The 14,389-nt window shown below is 36.7% G+C and overlaps 1 protein-coding gene across 2 annotated transcripts in view; it reads left to right on the top strand.

The window, feature by feature from the left end:
- Positions 1-14,389, top strand: part of LOC106909087 (epidermal growth factor receptor substrate 15-like 1) — a 161,602-nt gene that overhangs the window by 35,529 nt on the left and 111,684 nt on the right. For both annotated transcript variants that reach the window (XM_088005198.1, XM_088005197.1), the window contains exon 10: positions 7,198-7,355. In XM_088005198.1, coding sequence (XP_087861324.1) covers positions 7,198-7,355 — 158 coding nt within the window. The remainder of the gene's footprint in view (positions 1-7,197; positions 7,356-14,389) is intronic.

The following is a 14,389-nucleotide window of genomic DNA, read 5'->3' as shown; positions in this document are numbered from 1 at the left end:
AACAGTCTTTGGCTCTGTGGCTCCGGCTCTTCTTCAGCTGCAGAGTTCTTTGTCCATCTCGATCTTGGCTCGAAGCTGCCTGAAGGATCCAACCAAAGATTCCTCTTTTGCACTCACCTTATAAAGGGTTTATCCACCCTTTTGGTGCATTTGCATTGGCTAGCTTTGTTGCTGTGCCTGTCTCATTGGCTGACTGCTTGGACCGATGATCTCATATCCATCACCGTCTTGGAGACATGATGACCTGATGTCTGTACTAATGTCCCAAGTTGCTCAACAGTCCTCTTGTGTCTAACCTTTTCTTAGGAAAGTTAAAGTTTAGCAATAAGGCCTTGGTCACCTCTGCTCTCCTATCAGTTCCTCTTTTTCCCTGACCTTTCACCTACCATCTACCTCCAACACAACATCAGTGACCTTTAGTTACAGTTACACATTTTACACCATTTCAAGTTCAATGTCAAAATCACATTTATAACCTTTTGGTTGCTCTGGTTTAGCATTCACTTATAATATTATAATAACCATTACTTATTAGTTACTCTTATAATCATAATGTGTTATTACAGACATTTCTGAAAAGAAACCAAGAATAATTCATTATTCTAATTATTTGACACCATGTTACAGTTACTTCTTTCACCTGTAAGTACTTCCATAAGTATAAGAGTAAGTGTAAATATTCTTATAATCAAACCAACATCAACCACTGGTTAAACCAATATTAATTATTGGTTTAATCATAAGTTATCATTATTAATTCAAGTATTTTACTCTGGGTTTTATCCAATTACTCAAAATGTCTAGATTTTATTCCTTAAACCTTTAATGCTCAAAATGAGCAATCTGAACTATTTTTAAACACTGCAGGCTGGAAACTTCCTCTTTCTCCAGGAAACCTGCTCTTCCTGTTACATGACTCTCTTTCTGCCTGACTATGATTTTTTATGATTAAATAGAAAAAAGTAGAATTAAAGCAAGACACAATAACAACACACACAACCAGATTAATTTTATTACCATCTGACTCTACTGTTGGGTCTTGATGTCACCTGTGTAATCAGTTTTAAAGATAACTTTATTTATTGTTATTATTAAACTAAAATCTCCGGCATGGGGGAGTGGGCTGAGCTCGACTTCTTCTCGACATACCTTAGGTAATGTAACTAAAGTACCTTAGGTAATGTAATGTTTATTTCTTAATTTCATCACCCTAGGTTCAGTTATTCTTCCATGTCCGAGTCTATGTATATCTTCCTTTAGTAATTTTAGTTAGATTATTTATTAAGTCCTTTTAGCTTCCCCCTTACTGTTACTAGTTCTTATTTTGTCACTAGGTTCAGGTAGTCTTTCTTTAGTGATTCTAGTTAGGTTAATTCTTTGTTTAGATCTTCTAGTTTCTCTACCTCTATGTTACTTAGTTCTTGTTGTTAGATCAGCCTTGTTTTAGGTTAGGTTATGGATTCCCTCATGTCTTTCTCTCTTCTAGTTTATCAGGTTTTCTTTACTCTTAATGTTCTGTACTAGAAGTATTTTCAGCTCTCTCTCTCCTCCCTTTTGTGTACCCAGTAGATCTCCTTAGTTTTCATGTGCCACCTTCTCCTCGCCCCTCAGCCAGCTCCTGTCCCAACTACTCACACCTGCAGTCACTCTTCTCATCTAGCTAGGCCATTGTTCCAATTACTACCTCCCAGTACTTAAGCTCCTCTTTTTCAGTCACAACTAGCCAGACCGTCTTGTTACCCTGCTTATCTCCACGCTCGTCATTCCCCGTGTTCTTTAGAATCTCTTTGAGTTTCAGTTTTGGATTTGCTTTGGTTTGTTTTTGTGTTTCCCTTGGATGTTCATTTTTTGTAAGTTGGACTCTGATTTTGTTAATTAAATTTTCTAAACTGCACCACGTCTTTACCTGCTGCTTTTGGGTCCACCACATCATGTCACCTCTAGATATGAAGAGCACATTTGTCTCTCAAATTTCCTAGTGTTCTGCTTCAAAGTACACAGTTCTGAATTAAACCAATTAGTCAACCTCCTATTGATAATTATCTTTTTTAAGGGGGTTAAATTGTCTAATTTCACATACAAGAAAGTAAGACTACAGAATATCAACTTGAGAAGGACTAGAAATTAAATTGCTCCCTCCATCTGTGTTTCTCAGAGATTCAGAGGAATACATTCTTTAAAAGTTTTAACAGCAATGTCTGATACAGATTTTCTATAATGAAATTGTCTCAGGTTTGGAAAACTCAACTAAAATACACTCAAAGGTTATTTAAAAAATAATCAAACAGCAGGGTTATGAGAGTTATTTCTTCACACTCAATGTGTCCATCATTGTGACTGCGCTGCAGTCATAGAGATTAGAATGAAAAAATGGGTTAACGTTGTCAGTGGAAAACATTAACTTAAAACACATTTCTACCCAAAGCATTCAGAGCATGGAATAAAGTTTATTCCTTTTACAAAACTTAAACAGTCTGAAAACATGTAAAAGATGGATAAATATCTGCGGTTGACCTCATCAATAACCAGACCCGGCAGCATGGGTGGGCATTGGGGACATTACAGAGTCAGCTGTTCCCCACCTAGACTGGAAGCAGTTTTTACCTCAGAGTGGAAAACTTTCTATTATTCCTGTCTTGATTTGATGCAGTAGGTGCACTCGCATATACCGTACCCTGCATGTTTTTCAGCTGTTGCAACCGTTTAATCCAAACGAAACAGGAGCCCTCAGATGCTCACTCCGGTTTTACACCCATGCAGCAGCGATGGAGTCATGCTGCTGTGCAGAGCTGTTCAGGTGTGTTAGAATCATGGCAGCAAAACCAGCAAAAGTCAAAGAACTTTGTCCAGTTTTTCCCCAAAACCAATTGTTGATAGTTCAGTAATGCTGTTGGTTGCAGGTAATGATAGCTAAATGATCACTAACTAATACCAATATATCATGTTAACCTTAACAAGAATAGGCTATCAATTTTGTTTATCTATGTTCAAAAGTGGGTAGTACTGGTTACACTTAAGTAACTTTGTGGGAAAAAGGTACTTATAAGAGTAGTTTTACTGCACTGTACCTTTTTCTTTTACTTGAGTGATATTATTATTGCAACTCCTACTTGAGTAGATTGAATTTGTATTTAAAGAAATAGATATCAGACATTGGGAACATTAGATTCTGAGATTTCTGCAACATGTGAGGTAATGTTTATGCAAAGTTCAGCATAATTCATCAACATTTTATACGTCACTGTTTACATCCTTATTAGTTTTTTTATAATAAACATGGCTATTTTATTTGAAATGTTGCACAAAGGTTTTTTTTATTTATTTACATATTTATTAGCATCTAGTAAAGTTGTGTAAAATGATCTTTCTTTTTTATTTATGGCTGTTAAACATCCATAAATAAAAAATATGTTAAACTACAGAAACGAAAAGAAAACCACCTTGATTTAATTTCAGTATTGTGCTATATTAAACAAACTAAGATTAATTTCATCAACCAATGAGACCAGAAAACCATCACATAGCCAAAGAGACATTGAAGATAAAACACATAAAAAGAATTACACCCTCTTACAATTCCTTTACTCTAATATGAAACAGTATTTTTTTTTTTTTTTGCAAAACTAATTTAGCACTGCTCAGACCTTTGGGTTTTAATGCAAATTTCTCTGTGCTTTCCCGCAAATAACTTCACAAACCTGATGTATGACTTTTTCCAAAAATATTTAGATTATGTCCTTTGCCATAATGTTGGCTGATGAGGTAAAAGTCCCTCACCAAATGTCTCGGGTAAGGCAGTGAGCTTAACCACCTTCACTATATAACAGTGTTTGTAAGAACAGTGTTTGTAAGAGCTTTTCTCTACATCCTCATGGGGCAGAGTGATCTTGCCATGGCATCATGTCAACTGAGTCTAAGATTTTAAGAGCTTCAATAGACTGTGTCAACATGAACTCTAAAGCAGTGTTTTTCAACCACTGTTCTGCGGCACACTAGTGTGCCTTGAGTGATCGTCAGGTGTGCTGTGGAAATTATTCAATTTCACCTATGGTACCGTATTTTTCGGACTATAAGCTGCTTTTTTCCCCCTAAACTTTGAACCATGCGGATTGTAGCCCAGTGCGGCTTTTCTGTGTATTTTTCTTCAACCACCAGGGGGCTCTCTAGCAGGAAGTGAATCATTAGAAGTCAAAATTGTAGATCAAAGAAGAATGCGTTAATTTTCATTTAGAACAACCACATGCTAGCAGCAGGCACGACGGAGAAATGTTTTCAAACTCATATGATGTAGCTTTTAAGTTGAGGACTGTCGATCTGCCACTACAGGAGGGAAATAAAGCCGCTGCACTTAAGGTCGGTGTGAACGAAACCATGGTTAGTAGTGACTAGCGGCGTAATCATGTATTTTTTTTACCACTAGATGGCAGGAGGTACATAGCATTTACATTAAAACAAGAGAATTAGTGATGCATGAATGTTACAGGTAGCGGTGAGAGCATCGTATCTAGCTGTGACGACAGTGATGGAAAAGACAGTGAAGCTCAGCAGTAGTTGGAAAGAACATGGGTCCATTTCCCTCAACATGTCTGTGTGAAGTGAGCTTCTCAAGCCTGGATACTATAAAAACTGAAACCAGAGAGACTGAGAGCTGTTGAGGAAGAGCTTTGTCTTTCTTCAATTTCTGCCAGGAAATCAGCTGTTTTCATCCAAACATGCACAGGTTTCACACTAGATGGGTAAAATATACAGATATTGACATTTTGTACATGCAAATCTTCATATTGTAACAGTGAAATCTTTCCCAAATATTATTGCTTCTTTCAGAATAAGAATTATTTTCTGTATTCCGGCTATAAGAATGCTTGTGGATTAGTTTGTAAAACACTTTGAAGTTTTCTACAACTTCTTTAAATTTAACACCACAGTGTTGTGGCTGTTCAAGTGTTCAGGTGTATTTTTGAAGTGGACATGTTACGTGCAATTTGAAATAATGTGATAAAAATACATTTTTGTGTTTATTTGATTCATATTCAAGACACTTTGATAAGAATGACTATATATGCAATATAGGCAGCTACAGAGTATCTTTGTTTACATTTTTGGTTGGTGGTGTGCCTCGAGATTTTTTCAATTAAAACAGTGTTTCAACAAAAAAGGTTGAAAAACACTGGACTAAAGTACACCACTATAATTATCTTATCAGTATTTGCTACTAAATAAAATTGAAAAGACAAATCTGAGATATGATCTAAAAACTTAGAATAAGTGCCTGGTCAAAGATATAAAACAACACACAATAAAAGTGGTTTTAGTGCTTTTCAACGAGGATCAACATACCGGGCTTTTTGGCTATTCACACACTTTTGTTACTGCTTTTGCCCAATAAGTTGAAAGTTTGAGGTAAACTCTTGGCTCATCAACATTGTCAATACATCACTTTTAATTTAATTGTGTAAGTATTGTTAATATCTTACAATAAGACATCATTACCTAGTCAAATTTCCTGCCAGCTTTAACATTTTTTAACTGCTCAAGCACCCCTCCTACTGGGCTTAGCAAGACTTCTGGAGGAATCCCCCAGAAAACAAGAACATACTTTGGGTGTATTTTGCACCTGTTGAATATACATTAATTTTGCTTAAAATAGATGATTTTACTGTTTTGTGAATTTCACTCATAAAAAATATTTTGGGGATAAAGTAGCTTGTTCTTAGAAAAATGTAAACTTTCAAAAATGTATCTTTTGAACAGGTGTTTGAAGGTAACCAAATCTTCTGTATCATTTCACTTCAAAGAGCCATAAGCTCCATCTCTAATTGACAGTCAAGGCTGGTGGGTGAGGTTGTAAAGTAATGTAAATAAACAGCTTTTGAACCTCTATGTTGTTCTTCATGGGAACAATTCTTCTGAAAGTTTGAAAGCTGTTTTCTTGCTGATCTTTTTTTATTTGTGGGCGGATGGAAGTGGTATTATTAAGGCAAAAAAATTCAAAAATATATAGCCTTGAGTGAAAAGTGATTGCCTCCTAAACCATATAACTGGTGTTTCCACCTTCTGCAGCAAAAACTACAGTCAAGCATTTTGCGCTCACTTGCAATGAGCATTATGGAGGAATTTTAGGATACTCATCTTTGCAGAATTGTTGTAATTCAGCATGAACATCTCGGTAGAGCTCAGGTCAAGACTTTGAGTAGGCTTCTCCAAAGTATTAATTTTGTTTTTCTTTACAAACAAAATTCTGAAGAAATTCATAATTTTGAATTTCTGGTGTGTTTTGGATCATTGTCCTGCCAGTTTGTTTCAGCTTGAGGTCACAAACAAATTGCTGGATATTCTCCTTCAGCATTTTTTGGTATCAGAATTTATGGTTCCATTTATAACAGCATTCTAGGTCCTGAAGTTGCAGTAACAATTGTCTTAAATTACTTTGGACATCCAACTGAAAGATCCTGCTGATAAACATTTTCAACATTTCCATTTATTTCTGAAGATATTCAATCAGTTATGCAAAACATGAAGGGGTGCCAATAACGATGACAAGGGCTGTACCTGGCATGTTACCTTGATTCTTTAATGCATGTTTACGATATCTTTTAATCTCATGTGGCAGCCATTCAGCTGTGCAAAACACCTTCGTTGACCAGGCTCCACCTTCAAGGCACATCCAAGGATGTAATGATCCATCCTTGGAGCTGGGTCATTATAAGAGATCATTATAAGAGCTTTTTTTTAGCGAAATGCTGGTAAAATTGTTGTTAAAGGGTTCACATAGGAGCACTGTTGTGATGACTTCCTATAGGTGGGGTTTCAAAAGAATTAGGAGTTTTTAAATGTTAAGGTGTGAAATTTCTTTTAACTTATATATATGTATGTGTGTGTGTGTGTGTGTGTGTGTGTGTGTGTGTGTGTGTGTGTGTGTGTGTGTATAGCATTAGCATTTTTATAACAAGTAAAGGGAACAGTTATTTTCCAGGCAAATGGTGCCTGGAAAATATGTAATAATGCCCCTTGAGGTTATTTTATCTGTAATACTATTTGAAATACTAGATTTTTCTAAATAAAATGGAAGAACACTGTTGTGAACTTTAGTTATTGTTTTGTTCTATATGTACAACCTCAAAACAGGGTATTAGACTGACAATTAGAAGTTCAAAAGATCACAAAATATGAAGTCATATGCATGTTTTCATGTTTTAGCATTCACTGAACTGGGTGGTGCCATTGTCAGAACGTGGTCGCTATGATGACATCTTTCTGAAGACGGACGCAGATCTGGATGGCTTTGTCAGTGGACAGGAAGTAAAGGATATCTTCATTCAATCTGGACTTTCTCAGAACATCCTTGCACATATATGGTAAGGATGGGTGGTCACTAGTTTGTATTTGAAAAATAAATGTTTTGAAGTTAGCAGTACTAACTATTGGCAGTACTAACTGTGTTAACTATAGTTACAAGTTTTTATAGGTACTCTGTTGACTTCTGTAGTTTGGATTTTAATGCTGCTTAATAGTCTATAATGTCTAATTTACAGAGATTGGGACTGCAAAATTTGCCCAAAATAATCTGGATCTTGTTTTTCTACTTTTTCAATAAAAGTGCAGCTTTTCACTAATTACTAAGAAGTGAAAATTTACACCTGGGAGAACCCTACCTACATTGCTTTGTCTTTGTTTCAGATGCATTTTAATATGTTAAGCTCGAGAACATACACAACACATGCATGCAAGAATCTTCTCAGCTACATTGGAAGATCTTCTGACCAGGTGTAAAGAGATCTGGACAGGACAAGCTGTTCTCCTGGACTGGATTCATTTCTGGAACCAGGAACAAAAAAGCTGCACACACTTCCTTATCAGCATGTTTTCATAACGAAAGGATTTGTCTGCATTTCATTACAGTTAAGCTTAATTTTCCCTCTTGTTCAGCTTGCAATCATATTTTACATTAAGTCAAGATTTTATAGTAGAATATTGTGAAGTTTATGTCAGAGTTTGCTAGCTTTTTCTGGATATTTAGGTCAATTTGATGAAAGTACAGTTTCAAGAAAACGTATATTGAAAATGTTTTAGCATGTAAGAAATCTTTCCAAGTACAAGTTCATCACTTATTTAAATGGCTTCATTATGCATAGACATAATAATTATGCATAGACATAATAATTATGCATAGACATAATAAAGAATATTGCCTCATGGACGGGTCTTCCCTTTTGTCGCTGGTGAGACATAGGGCCGCCATCTTGGAGCAGTTGACCGCTTCCTTAAAAAATATTTGTTACATTGTTTTATTTCTAACGATGGGCTCTTGTGTCAGATAATCTAAATCAATGTTAGGGAATAATTAAAACTTTTTAAGATTTACAAATCTCGGTTAGCCTTGGGGCTGAACCCCGGTATTACACCAAGCACTGTAGCTAATATGTCTGGCATTTCACTGATGGACATACATACAGAATAGTAATATTCTATTCTCAAAATATTTACAATATGTCCATCTTACATACAAAAGTTATCCCCTGAGCCCTCATGTCAATAGTCCATTGATTTGAACAAATATAACCCGTAGTGCTGAAGCATCTTCGGCTGTTTTGGTTTAGCCAAGTAGGACGAACGACCAATTGAAGATGGCCGCTGTATTTCCTACGCCCGAGAAGCCAATGCTTGGTCTATTCTTTTATTATGTCTATGTATAAATGGATCAGATAGATTTATAGGATCAAAAGGACCAAGATTGTAAATGGAACTCGCATTGTGCCATCACACATCAAGCACATGAACAATAACATTAAATGATTGCACTGAAATTATGAGCTTTCCATCTGCTGTGACCTGAACATATGTAGTCTCACAACTTCCTGCTGAACTGTATTGACCTTTCCAACCAATTGTGTAAAAATGTTGGTTTTGATGTTGGTCTGCAGGATGATTCTGCACTCTACACTGGAGACTGGAATTACAAGTGCCGCTTTTGCCAAAGTTTTGAAATCAGGGATAGATTCTGCAATTGAACTGATCATAAATTGGCAAGAATTTCTGAATGAAGGGATTTCCTTATCTCCCATGCCACACCAGCTGTTCAGCTCAGAGCTGGACTTGCTCTGAGCTGAACAAGTCCAGCTCAGAGATGATACTTAGATATTTTTTTAATGACTTAGTTAAGGGGTAAAGCTTGGGTAATTCTTTTCCTTAGCTTTGTTGCTGACAAGTTGGTACAGGATGGGCAGAATGGGACAATGAGGAAGCGTTCCGCTGGAATTTGTTTGATATGATGATTCTCACCCACTTTCAAGGTAGCACTTTGCTCAATGCATACATAATCAGGGCTTGAGTATAATAGGTCCGGGTCGAAGGGAGGCAGGCTGGGTTCTGCAGTGCAAAAAAAAAAAAAAATATGGATTCCAAATACCATTTACCAATGCAAAAGACATTATTTTGACCTTGTTGATGTAATAACCTTGCAGTTTCCGCATTAACAAATGATTTAAAAATTTGGGGCAGTAAAATAGTGGACCGAACTTCTGTTGCTATTCACCAAATTGACCAAAATAAATGGTAAGTGGCATGTTCTTGCATATCGCTTAATCAAGTCCATAGGAGCCCAACGTACTTTACACTACCTTCAGTCATTTCCCCAATCATTCACCCATTCATGCACACATTCACACACTGATGGTAGCAAGCTCCTGGCTAGTAGCCACAGCCTCCCTGCACAGTCTGACAGAGGTGAGGCTGCTATGCAACAGTACCATCAGGCCCTCAGACCACCACCAGCAGGCAAATGTGGTTGAAGTGTTTTGTACAAGGACACAATGACAGAAGCAGACAGAGTGGGATTCAAACCGACTGCCCATCAATTCCGGGATGAACTCCTACCATTGCAGTAGCTCCTCTCCACCTTTGTCTAATCTAATGTTTGCTATCAAGCAATTTATTTCATGTGCAAAGCATTGAAAATAAATAACTTCAGAAAAGAATTGTTTGTATATAAGTGTAATATATTTTTAAAAATATATACTGCTCAAAAAATAAAAGGAACATTTCACTTTAATTTTGTGTGTGGCTCCAAATCCAGGCCTCCACTGGTTAATAAATTTGATTTCCATTGATGATTTTTGTGTGATTTTGTTGTCAGCACATTCAACTTTGTACAGAACAAAGAATTCAATGAGAATATTTCATTCATTCAGATCTAGGATGTGTTATTTGAGTGTTCCCTTTATTTTTTTGAGCAGTGTACATTTGTACAAATAGATGCAAAGTGTATTTTTAAAATGATTGTCCAAAATATAATTTTGGAAACATATTTAATTAGGATTTAAAGATATTTTAGAAAAATACACTTTAAAAAGGGTACCAAAATACATTTTTAAGTGTATTAGAAGCATGTTTTTAAAAATTTATTTATTTTACACTTTTAATATGATAAGTATACCCACTTGATAAAATACTAAAAATGTACTTCAGAAAAATACAGTATATTTAAAATATACTTAAATATCCTATTTTTTCACCAGGGCTCTCCAATGTAGCTGTGCCACAGTAAGAGGAAGTCTTTGACTTGTGGAGTTGTGGAATTTTAAGGTCCACATGACATTACAGTGTCTTTCCTGAAACTCCTCCTTCTACTGCTAGAGCTAGAGTTAAGAGTGTATTGTTGAATTACCATGCCAACCTCCTGTAAACTTTAAATGGCCTCTACTTGAAATGCACCTTAGCAAGATCAGAGGACCCGACAGTGCACACTATATCCAGTCATTTACCCATTCACGCACACATTCACACACTGTATTCAGTCTTTTCTGGGACCTGTGACCACTTTCTCTTTACAAGTCGTCTCTGAACAAGAGGGTTTATATTCTGAGCAGGGAAAAACAAAGTTGTGACTTGATTTCCCCAGTGGAGGTCTTGCTTTGTAGAGATGTAAAGAGATATACAGAGATATACTAACTGGTAGAGCAGCTGACAAACTATTGAAATGTTGGCAGCATAGCATCTCTGCTATAAGGCATGATTAAAATCACCAGATATTGCTACAAACGCGTCAGGGTGTTCTGTCTGTTGCTCAGTAACAATAAAACTGATGTCTTCACATGTATTGTCAGCCATGCTAAAATAACGCTGGTTAAATATTATGTCGGAAACTTACTGCCAAGAGTACAAATTAAGCAAACATTGTTGCTCCTGAATCTGGGAATCTCCATCCTCCTCCTTCCATGGATCACAGGGGTAGGCTTTGCTTTCATGTCATTATTTAGCATAATTTGAAAAATAAATAAATAAATAAAAGAATAGGTCTGCTGTTTTAGTGGGCCATGTGCATGTGGCCTGTATTTGTGTGGATTAGGTTTGTGCTGGCTTTGTTGGAGAGGTGGTTGTGCTCTTGCAGGTCAGGTGCAGTGATAGTTTTGTGCATACCCTCTGATAATATCCTGCCCAAGACCAATAATAGGCAGGTAAATTATTAAATAAAGTGTTTTGTTTTTTTAAAAGAAAGAAACATTTTGCAGTATTTCAACTAATGCATATAATAAATTCTAACCATCACCGCTAGAGTGAAACAAAAACTGTTATGTTTTTGCTTCTTTCTGGAGATTATTTTCAAGATCTGAGTTTTAATTATGTTAGCTAAGGGTTCTTAACATATGCTTTAATTTGGTTGCTTCTGGATTAATCCAATGATACAGGATACTGTGAAATAAATTGAAAAGGCCCATAGACCTGGATTGGGATTTAAATTTTTTTCTCTTATTATATACCTTCCATGCTCTCTTGCAGATGTTTTCTGTCCAACAAGTTACCTGAGCCACAGCAGAGCTACTTCTCTTTCTGGTTCCAGGAGAATAGCTTGTCCAGTCTACATTTATTTTCAGCTCATCAGAAAATCTTCCAGTGCAGTTGTGAAGATTCCTTCAGGCATGTTTTGTATCTGTCCTCTAGTTAAATGTTTTAAAATGTATGTTAAGCAAAACAAAGACAAAACAACACAGATAGATTAAAAAGGTTCTTCAAGGTGCATCTTTACACTTCTTTGTAATTAATTAGGCCCGACCAGCTAAGCACTGCGAAGGCCTATTGAAATTCTGCTGTTTATTGGCTTTGTACCTGTATAGCACATTACCAAGTCCAGCGGACCCCAACGCACTTCACACTACAGTCATTCACCTATTCATGCACACACTCACACCCTGATGGTGCCAAGCTAGCGGCTAGTAGCCACAGGTGCACCAGGGCAGTCTGATATGACAGTGAGGCTGTCATGCACTGGCACCACCGGACCCTCTGACCTCCACCAGCAGGCAACGAGGGTGAAGTGTCTTGCCCAAGGACACAACGACAGGTGGGTGGAGTGGGCATTGAACCAGTGACCTGATTGCAGGGTGAACTCCTGCCACCATCTCCACCTTTGCTGCAATGAAAAGGTGATGTGTCGCGATAAAGAAAAGCTGCACCGTTACTGAAGAACAGTGCAGTAAAGTCCAGATACTTTTAATACATATTTTACAATCCCAATCTTTTTACACTACCATGCATAAGTTATTAAACTCTGGGTTTTCAAAATCTAAAGTACAGCTGTCGACACACAAAAACAATTGTCACAAATCTGAGATTTTTCTAGCAAAACAGAATCAAAGATGTTTGCTCTGCTTCCTTAAAATAATACTGACTATAATAGTCAGTATTATTCCAGGATAGAGTTTGGTTATTTTTTTTTTCCATCAATGTTTTTTAATTATTATTGTGTTTTTTACAAATATGTCTGCCATAAAACATACAACCAATACAGTTAAGATCAACAAAACGCCCTCATAGGTACACATCTGCATAAGTCTTTTAAGCATACCGGAGATAATAGTCCACTGTTGAGGCTCCTTTGTTTAACAATGTGGTCCAACATAAGTCTTGACTTTAGCTGAGTTCTTCTTCTTGAGACAAGTCCACCCTTTCAACAAAATTCAGGAATGGTCTCCAAATGATTTCAAATAATTCGCTTTTCCCTTTTTGGAGATACGTTATACGTTCCAGAGGTAAAGTCTTCAGCATGTGTTCAATCCATTGTTTGATACTTGGACTTGTTCTTTTCCAGAATAGTGCTATCAGTCTCTTAGTTTCTAATAGACACATGTCTATCAACAGTTGTTCGCTTTTAGTAAACAAAGAATTTTTTGGATATAGACCTAAAATTAGAAAGACCAGATCTAATTCTACATCTTTTGAGACTAGATGTTCTACAGTATCTTTTATTGCTTTCCAAATTTTTTTAATTTTCCTACATTCCCAGATACAATGAAACAAGGTCCCTTTTTCCTCTAAACATTTTGTGCATATGTCTGGTATATTAGAATTGCACCGATTCAATTTGACTGGTGTAATATATATTCGCATTAACCATTTGTATTGCAGTAACCTTAAGCGAGAATTAACTGTTTGTTTCTGAGCCCTTATACAGATAGACTGCCAGTCCTCCTGTGACAAGTTTACTCCCAGGTCTGATTTCCAGGCTTCCAGTTTCAATACTGAGTCTTCTGAAGAATTAAGGACCATAAAGTTGTAGAATTCTGAAATTGCACCTTTACTTGTGCTGTCTTTGTTAGCAATTTCTTCTATTTGGGACTTTGGTGGTTTGGTTAGTCCTTTGTTTTTTGACCCAATATAGCTCCTAAGCTGAAGGTATTTAAAGAAATACTTTCTATTTATATTAAATTTCTGTCTGAATTCTTCAAAAGACATCATGTAAGCTGAATTTTCTTGGTATAAAGCTTGAATTGTATCTACTCCTTTTGTGGCCCATTGTTTAAATACTGGATCTGCTCTTCCTGGAGTAAAGTCTTGATTTCCCCAAATGGGAGTAAATTGTGATAATAGAACTGGTTCTTTTGCAAATTTTTTTTACATCATACCATATTTTGATCATGTTTTTAACTATAGGGTTAACCGTTTTTCCCAACAATTTTGGAACTAAATCAGAAAAAATAAATAGAGGTAAGGGTGGACTTACTGACTCAGATTCCATTTCTGTCCAATGAGGGCCGTCCTTGGCACTAAAATAGTATCTAATAGTCCTAAGTTGGGCTGCCCAGTAATACCACTTAATGTTCGGACACCCTAGACCAGGGGTCCCCAAACTTTTTTCTGCGAGGGCCACATAGCTGTTCCTTTCTCTGGTCGGGGGCCGGTCTTAGTTTTTGGAGAGAGAAACCTTAGAAAATTCTTGTCGACGGAGGCGGGGGGGAGAGGGGCGACGACACATTCGCGCATTTAGATAGATTTTTACCCAGAATGCAAATGGAAAAAACCATGCGTGAAACGGTGACTGGGACTGACGAGTATATATTCCATTGAGGGAAAGTCAGTTTCACATCTGCTCAAGAGCCCCCCTGGTGGTTGAAGA

The sequence above is a fragment of the Poecilia mexicana genome, unplaced genomic scaffold, assembly GCF_051168715.1.
Source record: "Poecilia mexicana isolate PSO_F unplaced genomic scaffold, ASM5116871v1 scaffold_4, whole genome shotgun sequence".
In the NCBI taxonomy this organism is placed as follows: Eukaryota; Metazoa; Chordata; class Actinopteri; order Cyprinodontiformes; family Poeciliidae; genus Poecilia; species Poecilia mexicana.
This window is presented reverse-complemented; position numbering and strand designations above follow the sequence as displayed.